The sequence below is a fragment of the Leptonotus elevatus genome, chromosome 1 (assembly GCF_054856555.1).
Source record: "Leptonotus elevatus isolate MCC_2025b chromosome 1, RoL_Lele_1.0, whole genome shotgun sequence".
Taxonomy (NCBI): domain Eukaryota; kingdom Metazoa; phylum Chordata; class Actinopteri; order Syngnathiformes; family Syngnathidae; genus Leptonotus; species Leptonotus elevatus.
In genome coordinates, this window is record NC_141239.1 from 30,035,550 (window position 1) to 30,054,702 (window position 19,153).

The window sequence follows — 19,153 nt, forward strand, 5'->3', positions numbered from 1 at the left end:
TGTGGCCTTCCTGAAAGAAGGACCTCAATTTAAGAACCATTCGTCGTGATAGCTAACGTAGCTAGCATCACTAAAAACAAAGACACAGCCACCTAGCATGGACACACAAGCTGTAGAACAAACTACACATAGTAATATCATGGTTAGCTATGTTTCCAGTAATATCGCACCGGCTTGTTCAGAGTTTTATTCAGCTATGCAAGTAGTTTCATTACTGTAGCCTTACCTTTCACAAAGTGATCACAGCATATACGACCGTTGTCCGTCGCCACTCCTCCAAATTTCAGACGAAGGTTTTTAATCCAGGTCTGCCGTCTTCTTGGGGTAATTTATTTAAAATTTTCGACTTTATGGGTTACTACTTTCGGGACGCGAAATTAGCTTTAATTTTTTTCTTTCGATTAGACCGGTTGGTACAGCCATAAACAGCACAAAACTTCTGCAGTTTCTCAGCTTTTTCCTATATGGACAAATTACTTCCTGACCCCCATCTGGGGGGTTGGGCCGCTTGTTGTGTCGTCACATGAAACCCACCTATAAGAAAAATAAATAAATATTACACTGATGTAGATTCCTCATAAACTGACATTTGCTATTTTAGGTTTTTAACTGCAAGACCATTTGAGCTATTCAGAAGCTTGAATAAAATCTCATAAGGAAAAAGCGGATTAACACTGTGCACTTGAACGGCATTAACACAGGAAAGTTTAATCTATAAACATTCGAAAAAAAGGGTGATGTCATACTTCAGGTGTGGTAGCTTAAGGTTTAGGGGTGGGGGTTGCATGGTGGTCTCTCCATGAGTAATTATCCCTAATTAACGGCACTGATGAACGTTGCTGGAAGAGAGGAGATTGATGGAGTCGGCTAGCCGGCCTCCTCATGAGATGCATCGTTGCAAACACACACGTGCTGTGAATAACAAATAACATCGACACATTCAGAAAAGTGCAAACAGGAAGCAAAATTGAAGTAAAGTACAAGGAAACAAGGAAACTGGAAGTAAATTGGAAGAAGAAGCAAAGTAGAAGTAAACAGGAAGTGAAGTGGAAGTAAACAAGAAGTAAAGTGGAAATAAATGGGATGTCAAGGTCTAGCAACCAGGAAACGGAATTCCAGACATATCAGGTTTCAGATCACCCAATTCCTGGCCCCTAACATTTTATTTGACATCCTCACTCTCGTCTTGAGATGTTACATTAAAACCATAACTAGGATTTGAAACCTAACTTTAAAACTGTAATATGGCTTTCATTTAAACCCACATTTAAAACTTTCTCTGCTTCATATCTGGGTTGCGTGGAGTTCCCTGTAAACTGCTTTTAGAATTCAGATAAAAGCCTTTTTTTTGTCTTGTCATTAGTTTGTGTTGAGGCGAAATGGGTCATAAAAGCGACAGGTCAGCTCGCTGTGAAGCTTCTGGAATGTGTCGCGGCTCGCTCATTAGCCAATCGCCGCTAATAACCACTTACATAGCATCCGTTGCAAATTGTCACTTCTATCGATTTGGCCAATCACATGGCACCTTAATTATGTCACATTCTTGCAAGCGTCAACAGTCCGCCACGCAATCAGCTCATTTCATCAATGTACACAATTGAAGCTATTTAACATATTGATATGCACTTACGTTGCTAATGTGCGTGACCTTTATACTCCGAGTGAAGGGAGCTCCTCTTCACATCCGCCGTCGTTATTTATCAGCTGACATTTAGCCGGGGCCCCGATGGCGGCGGCGGTAGTGGCGGTTGCGGGCGGTGGAGGAGCGAGGGTGGCAACTCTCCACTTTAATTAAAGGTTCAACCTCTTCACTGGATGACAAATTGACTTCTTTGTGCTTGGGGAAAGTGCCGCAACGCGCAAAGTCCTGCCGGCTCCTTGCTAGCGTGGAGTTAAAGGGCGGAATGGATTTAATAGAATAAGAATAATGTACTAATAATGATGACAATGATAATGCACTTTAAAAGCCCAAAAGTACACACAGGAAATACAAATTTCCTATACCTGCTCATCATGCAGACTTTTTTGAAAGCCTATGCATGATAAACATGCCTACAAAGTTTAATCTTGATAAGTGACACTCATTTCTTCGACGGCGTATTAGGGCCACAGATAAATACATTTTATTTCAGGGTGTGTTTGCTAATATTCTGAGAAAAAAGTGGCAAATTAGTGACTTAATAAAGTGGCAAATTTGTGACTTTATAAATTCACAAATTTGCAAGAAAAAAACTCAGAAACTTACAACAAAAACACATAGCGTAGCTATAGTCTTTTTTTTTTTTTTCTTCTTCTCTTTTTTTTCTTTTTTTTTTTCTTTTTTTTTCTTTCCTCTCTTTTCTAAGAGCTCAGTATTGTTCATTCGGAAATGTCATCATTGCTCTTTTATTTTTTATTTTTATTTTTTTATTTTTTGTGTGTGTGTGGGTGAGTATGTGTATGTGCGTGCGTGCGTGCGTGCGTGCGTGTATTTGTTAGCTCACCAGAAAACCTATTAGAAAAAATCTCATACCGTTCACCTAAACCGAACACCAGGAGACCCGAGGGGACCAAAGAAAACCAAGGAAGGTGAAATCCAGCACCGACCAGACACCCCCCACCAGAACTCCTCCCCAGCCCAAGAAACATCCAGACCCCAACAAATCCAAAAAACATAAAATCAGGGAGGCCTCAAGAGACCAAAGGAGAGACCGAGAAAAGGAAGGAAGGACAGACGAAGCCGCGTGAGATCCGCAGACACCAGCCTCCACCGATTCAATAACCTGAGGAGGAAACAGATTGTGTCTGAGTTTCGGTAGATGCTGGTGTGGTGGATCTGGCATGCATGAAAATCTCCACCAAAGAGGGGAGCCGTCGACCCCCGCCGGAACAGAGCAAGCGCAACACCTCAGGGCCCCCCAGGCCGCGGCAGCGCCAAAGGACGACCCCCGGGCCCCGCCAGGGCCACCGGCCGGAGAGCAAACCCAGGAGCAGGAGCGCCCCCCGCCCCAACACGGCCCGCGCCCCCGACCCAACGCAGCAGGACGGGGCACTGCAGGCCCGCCAGGCACCCCACCGGCCCCTAACCCCCGCACCCCGGCGGCCCACAGGCCCCGAACCGCGTCACCGGGCCCAGAGCGACGGACCGCGCCGGAACGGCGCCGCCCCCGATACCAGGGAAAGCCCTGCAACGCAGCACCCCCCAAGAGGCCCAGGGAACGGCCAAGACGCAGCCGCCACCCAGCAGCCAACAGAGGGGCAGACCCGCCCACGCCCCCAGCCAGGGGGGACAGCACCCACAGAATTAACCCACTGGCATGCCGTGAATCCGAATATCGATCCCGCTGGCAGCAGCCGGGTTCCTGACTATAGAAACACAACCATTAGTTACAAATTGCCTAATACAGAAACATCAATGCAAGTTATAACGCTGCTGTGGCTCTCGCTAACAGGCAGAATTAAGATCCAAGTTTAGGTTAAAAAATTCTATATACGTAGACCATGTTTCTTTAAACATTTGGTTTTTATTTGAGACAGATATTTTTTCCATTAAAATATGATTTATGAGGAGGTTAGACCATTGGTCGATATTCAAAGTTTGTTTATTTTTCCAGTTAACAAGAATTGTTTTTTTTGCAATAGTAAGGGCTACAAGTATAGATTGAAATTGTTTATGTGGTAAGTCAATTGTTGTTAAGTCACCTAGCAAACACAAGTTTGGAGAGAACGGTATCCTACAGTCCAAGACAGCGGAAAGTTTTTCTAAGACTTTAGTCCAGAAACACATAACCGGAGTACATAACCATAAAGCATGAAAATAAGTGTCTGTAGTGTTTTGTAAACACTGGAGACAAATGTCGGAGTCTGAGAGTCCCATTTTCTTCATCATATATTGAGTAATGTATGTTCTGTGAATAATTTTATATTGGATAAGTTGTAAATTTGTGTGTTTTGTCATTTTAAAAACGTTTTCACAAACTTGAATCCAAAAGACAGATTCCGGAGCTATAGACAAGTCTGTTTCCCATTTTGAGATGGGTAAAGACGTTTTATCAGTATATGAAAGTAACTTATATATTTTTGAGAGTTTTTTTGTTGTTGTCGGAGAAAGCTTGGTAATATCTTTAGCTAAAACATAGCGTAGCTATAGTCTAATGTGAGGATGCGTTGGTGGTTAATGGGACAGTGTTTATAAAATGAAAAGGCAGGATGGTTAAAGTTTAAAGGTTAAAGTACCACTAATTGTCACACCCAACTAAGTGGGGCAAAATTCGTTCTCCGCAGTTGACCCATTCCGAGGGAGCGGAGCAGCAGGGATTGCGCTCAGGTATCATTTGGTGTTCTAAACCTCCAATTCCAACCCTTAATGCTAAGTGTCAAGTAGCAGAGACAGATTTATTCTTAATTTAAACTTCACTCATCATACATGTTAGCTAGAGTGACAACACTTCCTGATCCCCTATCAGCTGACTAACACTAACCAATCAGAAGATAGCTAGCACCATTAACTTGTAACTGCAAGTGAATGACAGAAAGCAGCAGATTCGACACATCAACTTAGCTACTTGTACAAAAAAAAAATATATATATATGAATGTGTAAATAATAATTCTGGAAACATAAATGTACAAGTAAATATACAGTTTAATATATTAACTTAAATGCTTGATCCTAAGGGTGTGGACCTTCACAAACGAGGCGTCTTTGTCATTGGTAGTACCCAATGCTTCAAAGTGTATCATTCACACTTGTGAATGATACACTTTGAAGCATTGGGTACTACCAATGACAAAGACGCCTCGTGGTTAATCTCTGCTAAAGCAATTACTATTTGAATTACTTATTACAATTACTTATTTGAAAACCCAACCGAAAAGTATTGGCACAAACATCCGAGTTGTATGCTATATGTATTTCTCGTAAATTTTGGATTTTTTTCCACTTTAAAAAGTGGCAAATTTGATACTTTATAAAGTTGCAAATTTATGAGGGTTTTTTTCTTGCAAATTTGCCACTTTATAATATGGCAAATTTGCGATTTTTTCCTCTCAGAATATTGTCCACACCCTCTAATATATATATAGATATATTTATAGGTGGCCCTAATACACCCGTCGTGCATTTCAGAGGCAGAATTAAGAAAATAAAAAAAATCTGAGGGATGCTAACTAAGCCAGTTTTGTTTGTTTGTTTGCTCTACTGTAAGTTGATGTTTGAACTCAAAATGGCTGACTTCTTTATCGTTTTGGGACTAGTCATGTCATTGTAGACATGTCTAGTAATTCCTATGTGGCTAAATGAAACAGGCTTTGGGAGCTGAATTTCCCAAAAATCTGGGGGTGTTTTAATTGTAAAATGGAAACTAGCTTCCGGTGCCTTATTGGTCACTGTATCTTGAGACTTTTTTGTGTGTCTACCAAATTTCACGTTGCTATGTGTTAGAAAGGTTCCAAATATTAATGGTCATTATTATTATATTTGTCTATTTTCTTGTTAAGAGTTTAGAGTGACGTCATTATATTTACCTCTTGTGATGCGCGCATTGCATTCTGGGACCATTACTTGTTGCACAGCGGTTATTGTGCAGTTGGACGCCACCATGACAAGATGTATTGCGAGATGTGGGGGTCGTGTGCGTCTTTAACCAAAAGTGAGTACACTAAATAGTGTTTTAGTTTACTTTCTATCGTGTTTATTTGTCGCACGACAGTGTGTTTTGCCGTTGTGTACCTTATTAAGCTCCGACGCCGATTTGATTGACAGCTCGTTGAGTACCTCGTTGAAGTTCACTACGTAGCTAATTAAGTGTCTTAAACACCGTTTAACTACATAAATGTGTTCTCTTCTGTATGTTAGGTATTTGTAGAGAAGTGCACTAAAGTATAGTGTGTTTATTTGCACGTTTTGTCCATCTTTGCACGTCATGTCTGTCGTCAGTTTGGGACATTATGCTCTCAATGGGTGCAGCCATTACGCGACGCCCACGGCCGTAGTCGGCCACAATTAATGTTCAATGATGTAATTTCGTTACGTGCATCATACTTTTGAGTAATTAGGCCATGTTTAGCATGTTGTATAACTTGTGTGTGCTTATAGCATTAATGTGCACAGCTCAGATAATGTTGTTCATGTGAATTAGTAATGTTGCAGCCAGTTATTATTTAGCCAAGTAATGCGTGCAATTAAGTAATTCAGTACTGTATTTGTGTTGTATTAAGAGTCAAGTATTCACACTCATACGCTGTATTGTTTTTCCGTTTATTACAGAACCACACATTTAACCACACACACACAGAAGCTTTAGTCACGCTTTCACACGCACGCACGCACGCACGCACGCACGCACACACACACACACACACACACACACACACACACACACACACACACACACACACACACACACACACACACACACACACACACACACACACACACACACACACACACACACACACACACACACACAGATGATCAGAACATACATACACAGGACTTCAGGATTAAAAGCACCCACAGTTAGCCACATTGCCATGCTTGTAAGCCTTTACCCTAAAGTGCACCTACTATAATCGCCTGTTGTTGATGTTCCTACAACTGGATTAAAGCTGCCAAACCACATCTTCGCTCCACTGTGCTTTGTGTTCTGGCCGACACCCCGAGGGCGAAAAGAAAATATCCCAATTGAATCAAACCTATACAGTCCAAACCAAGCCTCTCCAACACTAAGTGAAACATGCTTCAGGGGCTGAATTGCCAGAAAATTCAGGTGGCATTAAAGGCCTAGATGCACCAAACCGACGTAAACATTGCATACTGGTGGTTACTTTCTCTCTCACGATGTCCTCCCATGTGATTAAAACCCTCCGGCTTTTTGCACACTACCGTATATAAAAGTAAATCCTACCTGCTATATCCAGTCGCGTCCCCATGTCATGTTTGGCTTTCATACCTTTTTCGACAAACATTTTAACGGTAATATCATACAATGTCGGTCTCTCTTGAACCAAAGAGACAAAGTCATCTTCCCCTTCGTCCCCTGCTTGTTCCCGAACGTATGGATGTACTCTGTTGTGGCGTAACCTGGAACCTGTTGTCTCCTGGCTGCTACGATCCTCGGCTCATCCGAAAAGCTTCGGCCGTGCTGAGTTCCAGGTTTTGGACGCTCTTAAATGACAATCAAAACGTTTATTTTGAGGGAGTTTTTCTTTTCCATTAACTTGGATTTCCTTTGCCTGACGGAGACCTGGACTGTCGCTAGTGAGTCCAGCGCTATGATTGAATTACTACCGCCTGGCTGTGCTTACTTGGACGCTCCGAGGACGTCGGGCCGAGGTGGAGGAATGGCGACTATTTCTTAAAAACAAATGTAAACGTAAACGATGACTATTTACCACATCGATCAACAGCTTTGAAACCTCTTTCTTTGAAGTCGGCCAAACTGTCACTGTGCTGTGTCATTTACCGACCTCCAAAATACAATCAGGACTTTTTAAATGACTTTGCAAATCTTCTTGCCGAAATCATGCTGAAATATGATCATATCCTCTTTATGGGGGACTTTAATTTTTACGTGTGCTGTACTGAAAAACCATAAGGTTGAGTACTGTTTATACGCGTTGTCACTCGCTCTTCTTGTCCCATGCGCTGATTCATAGCTAACAGCCAATCACAGTGATCAAATTCCCCAATGCCGATTCAACATGTCGTATTTGATGGAAACGCCCCCCCCCCCGACATATTATAACTCGATCCAACTTCACGACAGTAATTTATACACTGATCAGACGGCGCATGCCGTCGGCCCAACGCTATCTGACTCCCAACGTTGGATTGGTGTTTGTAGGACTTTTAATAAACATGACTTGACTTGACTATGACAACCTTCATTGGTAATTTGAAACCAAAATGGCAGACTTTGTATTTTCAAGCATGGCTTCATACTTTTTTTTGTGTCTAGACATGACATTTCATATGTTTAGCTAATTCAAGGGTTACCATGGTCATTTTTGAGGCCTTAAAAGGCTGATTCAAAGCAAATTTCCGACTTAAAGTGTCTTTTCAGCCATGGTTTCTTGTGACTTTTTTTGTGTGTCTACATGTGAATGACGTGTCCACTAAATTTCATGCTGCTAAGCTAAAATGGTTTGGGGGCTGAAATAAATAATACAATAAATACATCCAATGGTGCTCCTTTTGAATTTTGGAGAATCACTAACACTACACTCGTGTTGCGTTCTCCGCCTGGCAAACCTCCCTAACACGTACAACATCATTATTGGTAGATGCAGATCAAATGAAGTAATGCTCTAAATGTTTTATTTTGGTTGTGTGATGACAATGGAAGTTCCCACCGTCTCTGGACTTGGCCTCCGGGAAGCTTTTGTCCTGCTGCGAACGATTGGGAAGGAAGCACATTTAATTGCCCTGTTTGCAAACTAATTAAAGGGCTCCATTCCGCCCCGTGGAGGCGCTCGTCTCTAAGAAAGCCAGGGACATCATTAACGAGCGGCCTTGATAACCCTTCAAAGCAGGACGTGTAGTGTGTGTGTGCAATGATACACACGCACACACATGTGTGCGCGCACACATACACGTGTGTGTGTGCGCGCACACATACACGTGTGTGTGTGTGTTACGAGCAGATGCCAAGTGTTTTCAGTCCATCGCCCACGGCATCCTACCTCCGCGTCCTAATCAAAGAGTTGCACTGTCTTTCCGAAGGCTTCAAAGGCGTTCGTCTCCACCTCGTCTCCACCTCGTCTCTCAGTAGGTGGCGCCGCGTTCCTATTGTCTTCACTTCACAGTCATTTGTCTTATTAGGGGAAACACGCCAGGCCTGCTTGCAGAGCGTTAACCCTGCTTATTCGCCCCCCCCCCCCTTTTTATTACCCAGACTTTGCTTCGATGCTTTCGTTTAAAAAAAAAAAAAAAGTTGTTGTTGTTCTTTATTGTCGTGAATGCATTCCAGATCTTGTTTGTCTACTGTGTTAGGATTCAGTTTTAGAGCATTTTGACTTTCAAGATGTAGAGAACATTTTTCCTTCACAATAAAGGCAGAAGACCAAAATCTAGTGTAAGATGGCCCTCTTTCACCAGGGCAAAATGTTTTTTTTCTCTAGCTTTTTCTATTTTAGTAATCAGCAGTAGAACACTGATTGGTTTCACCAACTACACCGGGTCCTGACCAAATGTGGAGAAAGTTTTTTAAGATTTTTGGTTTTGTGAGTGATGTTGGAAATCGTTTCTTTGATTTCTGCGTGTTCAAAATAAAACTCAAAGTTGAAGTCTCGTGGAGAAGTTTTTTGCCAGCTTTATTTTCAGAATTTCTGAAGACACCCAAGAACCTTGCTCAAACAGCATTTGGTCTAGAAGTGTACCCCCTCTTTCCTTTCTCCCTTACTTATACAAAAACAGTTTACTCCCCCCCCCTTTCATCTTGTCCTGTCAGCAGAGTGAAATACAATACCTGATTATCTTACTTCAGTTCCTATCTTAGTCCACTCAAGATGTGGGTAAACAATTGGCCCCCAGCGCCCCCTCGCACCAGGAGTTTTTATGGACAGACCTCTGATTGCATTTACAGACATCCCCTCATTTAGATTGAATCAGAAACCTTACTTCCCCAGGGAAGAGAACAAAGACTATAGATTGACTAACATATGAATGAACTGTTGTCTTATTATTACACATCTCTAACTAATATCAAAAACAATTAAAATATAAATTGAAACAGAAAAACAATGTTAATAATCTAACAGTGATATGGGACAAGATGACATTTACCCCCCAATCCAAGCTTCCCCAATCCTGGTCCTTCGAGGGCCAGAGTCCTGCAGGTTTAGATATTTCCATACTCCAAAAACACACCTGATTCATTTAATCAGCCGAACAGCAAGCTCTGCAGAAACCTGATAACGATCCTAATTTAGAAGTGTTGGAGGAACATATCAAATCTGCAGACTACAGTACTCGAGGACCAGGATTGGAGAAGCCTGCCTTAATTTTTGTCTTAACCTCAAAAGATAAGATGATCCCAAATCCAAAGCGATGCAACGCAAATTTTCATGGCTTGAACGTGTAAGGGTGTGTAGGCATAAGAAAATTGGTAGACCATATAGCATCTGTATTTCAGCAGAGCATGGTTTTATCAGACAGGCCCACAGCATTTGAGAGCAGAGACACTGGCTTAATTTGTAGACATTTTCGTTTTATAAACAGTGTTTTGTGATTATTTTTTTAAAATAAATTTTTATTTAATTTTATTTTTTATTTTTTTATCGATACGCAGGCGTCAGAATCTATATTGCACATTCATTTGTAAATACTGTAGGCAGTTAACCACTAGTTGCTTGCAGGGCTGTGCTGCAGCAGCCTCTGAAGTTAATTGCTTCAATTAAGTGCATTGCAAGTTTGCACGTGCACTTAATTGCAAAGCAGTAGCAGGAGGAGAGAGTGGGGGGAGCGGAGAAAAGAGACACTGGTGTGTACACTAGTAGGTGTCCCACGAATTCAAGTCTGTTCTAAAAATAGCTCACCAGTGATTGAACACGGTCTTGCTAAGAAAAATAACAACAGACTATCAACATTTATTTATTTAAACTTAACTCCCCAAATATTTAAAATAAGCACATTTTAGAGCTGTCATTTTAATACTATATTTTTACTTATATTGGCCCATGCCTATTTGGAAAGTTTCCTGGTGTGTCTGTGAAAGTGGCACCTTGCTCTGCAATGCACGCACATTTAGACCACGCATGCCACTTGGTGGCAAACCTGAAGAGCTGCTAACAAAAACATTTTTGCCATCCAGCGTAATAAACATAATTTAGATATACATATGACTCTTATACTAAAAATGCATGTAAAGCAATGTAAAATGTCGAGATATGTATCGCCTTAATGACCAAGTATTGGGATACATATGTATCGTATCGTGACCCCTGTATCGTGATACGCATTATATCGTGAGGTTGTTGGCAATACCCAGCCCTAATGTTTGTATGCATTGGTATTATGTATAATGTTCTCTGCTGGCCAAGGCAAACTGAAATAATCATGATTCACCATCTGTTTAATTCCTTTATGTTCTATTTAAACATGGTACTACTGTATATTTTTGTAAAGTACTACCGTACAAATACAGAACAAAATACTACAGTAGGGCTGGGCAATATGGCAAAACCTTTTATTTTCATTTTGAGTTCCGAGTGCAGTCACAGATCGACTGAAACTATCAATTCAAAGCACCGCTGTACTTGCATAACAGACATAATTGGTTCTTTATTACTTTGCAGCAGTGTTAAACACTAAGTATGACTCTTAATCTAAAAAGTTTGCACACACCCAATAATCTCGTTGCAGATGTACTAAATATGGCTTTTGCAATCGATCATCTTGGTGTTTGGAGCTGATTTGGGCTTGCACCGAACAGCCCGAGGGCGCGTTGTGTTCAACTAATGAAAGCGTTGCTCAGGTTGGCCTGTCAGTCCGCATCAAGCTCCCTCCTCATCCTCATCCTCCTAACAAATTCTACACTGGAGCATCTGTTTTTATTTTTTCCCCCTCCGTCTCCTCGCCGTGTTTGGTCCCAATATTTTCACTCGTCGATGCTGACGGCTGTTATTTGGCCCGTGGCTCCTGTCAAAACTAACACGGCTTAATTGACTGCGAGCGAACGAGCCCCGGGATTGATCCTGTCAGGCGTCCTCGGCAAGCCGCGCCGCTCCATCTGTGAGCCGTTACTCCAGCGACGGCGCCAATCTGTTGCTTGGGAAGGAGCCAAGCGATAGACGGAAAGAGCGGGAAGGAGTCGGGCGGGCGGTGAGGGGGTGTCAAAATTCCGGCAGGTACCTGAGGCGCCGCCATTCTTCTGAGCCGCTGTCACTGATGACACGCTCCTCACACGGCAGCAAGTTTTGCATCATGGTAAGCAAGAGCAATCGTATGGATCCATCATGCCCCTCAGAGGGAGTCATACAGATGTCTTCATCCCATCTCGAACTGACAATGCTGGATACTTTTATTGTGGCTGTGTTTGCTCCGATTTTACTCCTTCCCAAACAAGGACGTCAAATGTCCGACTATTTTATGTCTCCTTAGATTTCCTTTAAGCCAATCCTTCTGTATGAGGTGTACTAAGAGGGAAACTGTTCCAATACTATAGATTCTGAAACTTTCAGAAAAATTGGCTGCGAAATCAGGCATTTTAGCCCGCAACAATCAAGACAATAGTGTCTGTAACCGAATGGTTGTTTACTCTGCGGTACACAGTAAATTCTGTAGAGTAAATTTGACTATATTTATAGTGTTACCAAATAGACTCGGTTTTAGAGTAAGCTAATATTTACACTTGGAAGACAATAAAATAAAGAATTGAGAAAAATGAAATAAAAGTCACTCAAGGGTTGAGGAACAAACTCACGGCCTTCAGTTTGGGAGACTGCCACACTACCTCCTGAGTTATGCCCCTCCTACTGTTTGCTTATCTTCAAGAGAAAAACGCAAACATCGTTTTTGGTCTCATGGAGTTAGGAAGATTCCAGCCTGCATGAACGATATACTAACACACAGCAGGAGCTGCGTAGCCCAGGATGTAGATCGGCTGTCTCCCAAGCTGAAGGTCGTGAGTTCGTTCCTCAACCCTTGCATGCCTTTTATTATTTTTTTCCAATTCTTTATTTTACTCTCGTCCAAGTGTAAATATTAGCCTACTCTAAAACGGAATCTCTTTGCTCCCGCTGTAAATAGAGTAATACTTACTCTATAGAATTTACTGTGTAAGCTAACACAAAACGCTATGTGAAAAATGAAAACAAAATAAGTTCAAAGTGTCTGTTACGATACTATGTCCACTTTGTGTAAATCGATGAAATAGCATCACAAAGCTTCCAGTGTGTAAACTACCTACTATAAGACGTCAAATTGCCCAGCTTACATTATTAACATTGATCAAGCTAAACAGCTTTAACTAACTCATATGTTATGTATGACGCAAAGACCCTAACCCTAACTAACGGGCTCTCTTGCAAACATGATGGTCTGGTTGTCGGAAGGATGTTTAACAAGCTACACATGAAAATGAACAGTTTTCCCGAAAATGTCGATTTTTCCACAAATAGCCTTCTTAAGGTCTCTAGTTTCATTTCCCAGCAGCACAAAGGTAAAACAAAAAATTGGAAGTGTTTAAAAATAAGCAATTATTAGACTGTATGCATTGTAACTAGGGAGTGTTTTTAGCCTAGCTGCTAGCTAGCGCCGTGTCTCGGGCACGTTTTTTAAAACCAACCCGGATTTCCTCGCCTCCAACGGCATTCACAAATGGTTTGTATAAATGTTGTGCACTTCTGCTAATGGATGGATGGATGGCTGGACATGGCAACCAAAAAAAGTCAAAGTCCACTATAATGTAACAGTGCACGTAAGTGAACAGAATGACGTGCACGTCATAACACACCATCATACCTTTTAGTAGAAGCGCATCGTGGGTCCGGTTACCGTGGTTTGTAATCCAAAGATAATCTTCAATTCCGGGATCTCTTTCGTAATGAATCGATTTCTACTTTTAATTGAAATAACTACATTCACACACTTTAAACCAACACGAGCAAGCAGCCACGCAGATGCTCTCGCCCCTCCGCAGAGCAGATTGACAGGCTGACAGCGGATCAGGAATGAGTGTAATTAAAACTTATAATAAGCGGCAATGCCTTGTATGTAATGTAGGCTAATGTCATGATGTATTGTAAATACTAATGTAATGTTTTGATCGCTTAGTGATGTCAATTTCATACGACGCTGTACACGCTGCTTCATTCAGTCACAAATACTGTCTGTCTGAGTCTTAAGTGGAGCCGGTCACATATATATAGTATAGTATAAGGCAGGGGGTGGCCAAGTTCGGTCCTCGAGAGCCACTATCCAGCCTGTTTTCCATGTCTCCCTCTTTCAGCGCAGCTGAAGCTAATGATCAGCTCATCAGCAAGTTTCGCAGAAGCCTAATAATGATCCTGATCATGAATCAGGTGTGTTAATGGAGAGAAACTGGATAGTGGCTCTCGATGACCGAACTTAGACACCCCTGGTATACGGCCAACTCAATGTTTATTGTGAGAGTGTACTGTATGTGAGACGACCTTGTGTACTGCATGCATTGCATCTCCACTCATACAATTCCTTCTTTTTTTTGCATGGAAAAAAAGTAGAAATAAGTCGTAAGAGCACACATATTGTAGACACGACAATGTCCTGCTCCGGCGACTTCTGTGTGCGAATAAATTGTCTGCAGTGTCAGGCCCAAAGCGAGAAAGGGGCTCCAGTGTAGTTCATATTTGATGCGATCCACCTTGCGTATCGGGCCTGTTGAGGAATTAAAAGTTACTGATACTGTAGCTCACGCATCTGTTTCCATGGCAACCACACAGAAAGAGCACCCAACGGGTCCTTGGCGAGCACTCGGCGCTCTGCCGGCGCCGCGCCGAGATTTCCCTACCCCGGACCGGAGAGGGGCTCCCGTGCTGTAAATACCATAAAGCCCAGTGGAGAGGATGCCGTTGGGCATTGCTAGGAGCCAAGGATGAATGTGTTTTAACCTCCTGCTGGGACCTCCAATGTGTCTAGTACATAAAATATTTAAAAAATTTACACTATGAAATATGTAAAAATGTCCAATTAATCAAACATCTCCAATATAAACAAATTAGCAAGCGTTGACTATGTCAAATACTGGATATCCAATATGAAAATACAATGTCAACTGAAAAATCATTATAAACAAATTAATAGACATCCAAATTGATAAAATATCCACTATGTAAAATATATAAAACATGTTCAGTATAAATTATCCGATATATATATATATGTTCTAGGAGTTGCGTAAGTCACATTTAAAAGAAATCACAAATATATCCAAATGATAAAATATGTCCAGTATATAAAATATGTCCCATGTCAAATATATAAAATATGTCCATTATACAAATTGTCTAATAAATTGTCTAATGCCCGATGTGTCTAATATTCAAATAATTCACTTCAATAAACAATTCAAATAAAACATATCCAGTGTATAAAAAAGTCCAGTATTTAAATTTGTCTATTATGTAATGTATAAAACAAATGACGTCAACTATGTCAAATATATCATCAAAGTGACATCAGAAGGCGCATACAATGGGAGAATGACTGGCGGAGTGATTTCAGAATGCTCACAGCAATAAAGCCCATGTTACTTCCTGATTGGCTGCCACGCAAGTGCTTCCAAATATGGGCAAGCTAATAGTTATAGGCTAACAGTTAGACAAGGCAGTGAGAAAAGGGGAGCATTGCAGCAAAGTGGAGATGGTGGAGTGTGTAGCGGTGGGGGCGGAATAATCTCAGTGGTAGATTTTGTTGATACCTGTCAGGACACAGCTGTCAATCAAGCATACGTTGCCGCTAGCGATGCGTCATGGCATCTGTGCAGATTGACAACTGACAGACGGAAGCCGGCTGAGCACCAGTCATCAAATGCCACTACTAGTGCTTGCTAACTAATTCTAGCCTACCAGGTAATGATGCCCAGCCAGCCCATTTTACAACAATGAACTGGTCCTCAGTCAATGTCAAAGTGCATTTAAAGACAAACAGAATGGTTGCCAGCCAATATCAAAGCACGTATTGACAAACACTGGGCTTGTTTCCAGCCAATTGCAGCGGACATATAAATAATAAACTGGTCGCCAGCCAATCGTGTGTAGACAAACGTACTGGTTGCCAGTCAATGTCAGGGCACATATGGACTGTATGTGGAGAACTCAGACGTTTTTATTATTGGTATGCCGCAATATGACCGCTAATGTTAGTTAGCTTAGCATGTAGCTTTGCTACCAATCGTGCTCCTACGTGTTGTCGACCCACATTAACGTTTGCGCGTAAGGTGAATCGGTGGCGGCTCTCGGAATATTTGAGGTGACGCCCATTCGTCATTAGACAGGACTTACTCTCACTTGGCGACAATCACATGACGTCAAGGCCGGCATGATGAATGGTCGCCGCCTGCCGCTCGCCGCCATCTCATACTGTTACTGTCACACTTAAGTGGGCCTAAGACAGTAATAAACATGCACACACACGCACACACACACACACCCACGCGCACGCACGCGCACAAACACACACGCTGCAGTGAGGGGGTGAGATTATATAGTTTTGCATGTGTAGGCCTCCACGTAATGTAACAAATATACATACATACATACTGTAGATGTATGTAGGCCTCCACGTAATGTAACAAATATACATACATACATACTGTAGATGTATGTTTGTATTTATTTATGTATTTGTAAGTAGTCAGTATGTTTGCTGGTGTATCAAGTGTGCACATGTGCATTTACATTACATAGTGGCGGTGCTAGCTCCCTTTGATCCTGCTAACCGCCCTAGAAATTTCATCCTGTGCAGCCGCCCATATTGCCCATACCAGAAACCACTGCTGTTACATGACAGCATTCAGCAAATGTCTCCACACACATATTTTGAAACAATTCAAAAATAGCGTTTGTGTCTCAGTTCTCTACAGAACGTGATTCAAGCCTCTCGTGTGCCCAGCGGCATCACGAACGTCAGCGTGTATTAGCGTGTGCTAACGTACGCTAATTGCGCAATTACCCGGGTGTGCGGCGCAGCAGTCAGACAATTAACAACCATTCAAGTCATCTTGTTTTCTGCTTTTTCGCTCGGAGCTCTGCAATGTCATTTAAAACAAAGAATAACTAATTAGCCCAAATTTCCATTTAAGATTGACAAACGACAGCCAATCAGAGCTAACGATAACTATAATCTACCACATTGTGCCAGAACTGTAGTGCTGTTTCTACTTAGCAGCAGGGCTCTAAATTAACACCCGCCAAATGCGGGTTAAAATTCATTTTGGCGGGTGATCATGAATATTTACTTGCCAATTTGGCTGTTAATGCAAGTTTTAAGGCTTGTAGTAAGCTTACAAGATTGTTGTAAGCATTTCCTGAAAACTAGCTCTGAAAATGTCATTTGCACACAGTTTGAGGCACTGTTGTTGATGGACCTCGTCACAATAAAGGTGTCTTACAGCGGTAATGTGTAGTGACTTTTATTTTGGAGGTGCCTTGGGAAGCGTGTCACAAAGTGTCTTCCTTCCGGACCTTCACAATGAGCATATTAGCATTTTAGCAAGAGTCCGCGTCCCTCTCCTCGAAACTCATTCAGGTTTGATAACTTTGACGAGTGACATTAATCATAATAACAGTAGAGATTTGCTGAAAAACGGCTGCCATGAGGAGCGATTTGTTGACAATTCTGTTCCACCATTAAAAGGAACATTGACTGTAATGACAAGTTTGCTCTATATTATATATTTGGTTGTTATTAATATAACTATGAGTTTCATTTTTCAAAAATCATTACCAGTTTAATGGGGTAAATGCCACGGATTTCCGACTTCCGGGTTTCACACATCAGCGTCATTTCCGGCCATCAACAGTTCCAACACTGACCCCCCCCCCCCCCCCCCCCCCCCCACCACTGCGCCTCCTAACCAGGGCGTCTCAACTCTATAAAATGCTTCGGACAACTGAGACGGACACACTAAACACTCGCACCCGTCGACGGGAACGCGCAGCCCATTAGTTCAAAAGCGGAAACGTATGAACTTTAATGCAGCCCACAAGTCGCAAACAGGAAACGGAAACAAAGCTGATGTGTGAAAACCAGGAAGTCGGAAGTCCCGCCTCCTCCGTGGCATATACCACATACATTTTGTAGAAACTTTATTTGGACGTACGCCACCATTGTTATTTACGTCGCCACGCATTCAGTGCAAAGTGATATAGAATGGCGGGAGGCTCTCTGCCAAGCAGTGTGAAACGCCTATAAAAAAAAAAAAGCAAGAAAAGTCTTTGTAGCGTTCTTAATGGGATGATCAAAACTCTTGAATGCGTCTGGTGAATGACAAGAACGCAGCGTGGGGGAGGGTGACTCTCCCGATTGCATGTTACTTCTTCTGGAACGCTACGAAGACTGACCTTGCTTTCTTTATAGGCGTTTTACATTGCTCGGCAGAGAGCCAGCCGCCATTCTATGTCACTATGCACTTTTATTTACTTACACGTTACCTTACACGTTACCTTACACGTTACCTTACACATTACCTTACATGTTACCTTATACGTTACCTCATATTTTATACAAACTATATAAATCACCTAACCACTTTGATTCTATCCTATAACATGCCAGTGGTGGCAAATGGCCTATACAGATATATACATAGGACTGAGTTTATATTATTTGTATGCATAAATTAGTTCTGGTTTCCTGGAATGTTTGTGGCGCTCGCTCACAGGCAAAAAGAATAAAAACTTTAGACCATCTCTTAAAATTAAAAGCAGATATTTGCCTCCTACAAGAAACCCACCTACAAAAATCTGAAGAAAAATTACTTATTGATAAAAATTTTAGCCAAGCGTACTCTGCCCCTTATAACAGTAGACAAAGGGGAGTCTGTATACTCATACATAAGAATTTACTCTTTACTCTAAATAATACAATAACAGACCCAGAGGGCCGATACATTATTATTCAGGTGACTATATTTAATAAAATATATACATTCGGTAATTTATATGCCCCTAATAATGATGATCCGGCTTTTTTCCATGAATTTTTCTCTAAGCTGTTTGAATTAGCAGCGAACTCTACTATTATTATTGGAGGAGACTTTAACACAACCTTAAATCCATTAATAGATCGTTCTAATAAAACAACATGTATAAGGCGATCACAATCCACAAAAGTAATAGGGGAATATATGGATGACTTTGGCCTCGTCGACAGCTGGAGACTTAAAAACCCAAATAAGAAGGAATTTACCTTCTTTTCCGCTGTGCACCGGTCCTTTTCAAGAATTGATTTTTTTTCTTACAAATAATTCTATTGCTGATAAAACCGTTACAAAAATACATCCTATTATTATTAGCGACCATGCACCAGTCTCCCTTTCCCTACAAGTTGATTATACCTTTAAACCACCACCTACATGGCGTTTTAACATCTCACTACTAAACGACGCAGAATTTAACAAAATTATAAGAAAAGAATGGGCAGACTTTTTGGAAATAAATGACTCTCCAGACCTATCTCCAGCTCTTCTCTG

The 19,153-nt window shown here is 41.6% G+C and overlaps 1 protein-coding gene across 3 annotated transcripts in view; it reads left to right on the forward strand.

The window, feature by feature from the left end:
• LOC147181617 (RNA binding protein fox-1 homolog 3-like) overlaps positions 1-19,153 on the forward strand; it is a 486,306-nt gene that overhangs the window by 74,928 nt on the left and 392,225 nt on the right. For 2 of the 3 annotated variants that reach the window (XM_086090584.1, XM_086090576.1), the window contains exon 1: positions 5,373-5,629. The exons of the other annotated variant lie outside the window; for it this stretch is intronic. In XM_086090584.1, coding sequence (XP_085946710.1) covers positions 5,587-5,629 — 43 coding nt within the window. In that variant the 5' untranslated portion in view covers positions 5,373-5,586. Of the gene's footprint in view, positions 1-5,372; positions 5,630-19,153 lie in introns of those variants that run through there. 3 annotated transcript variants of the gene reach the window in all.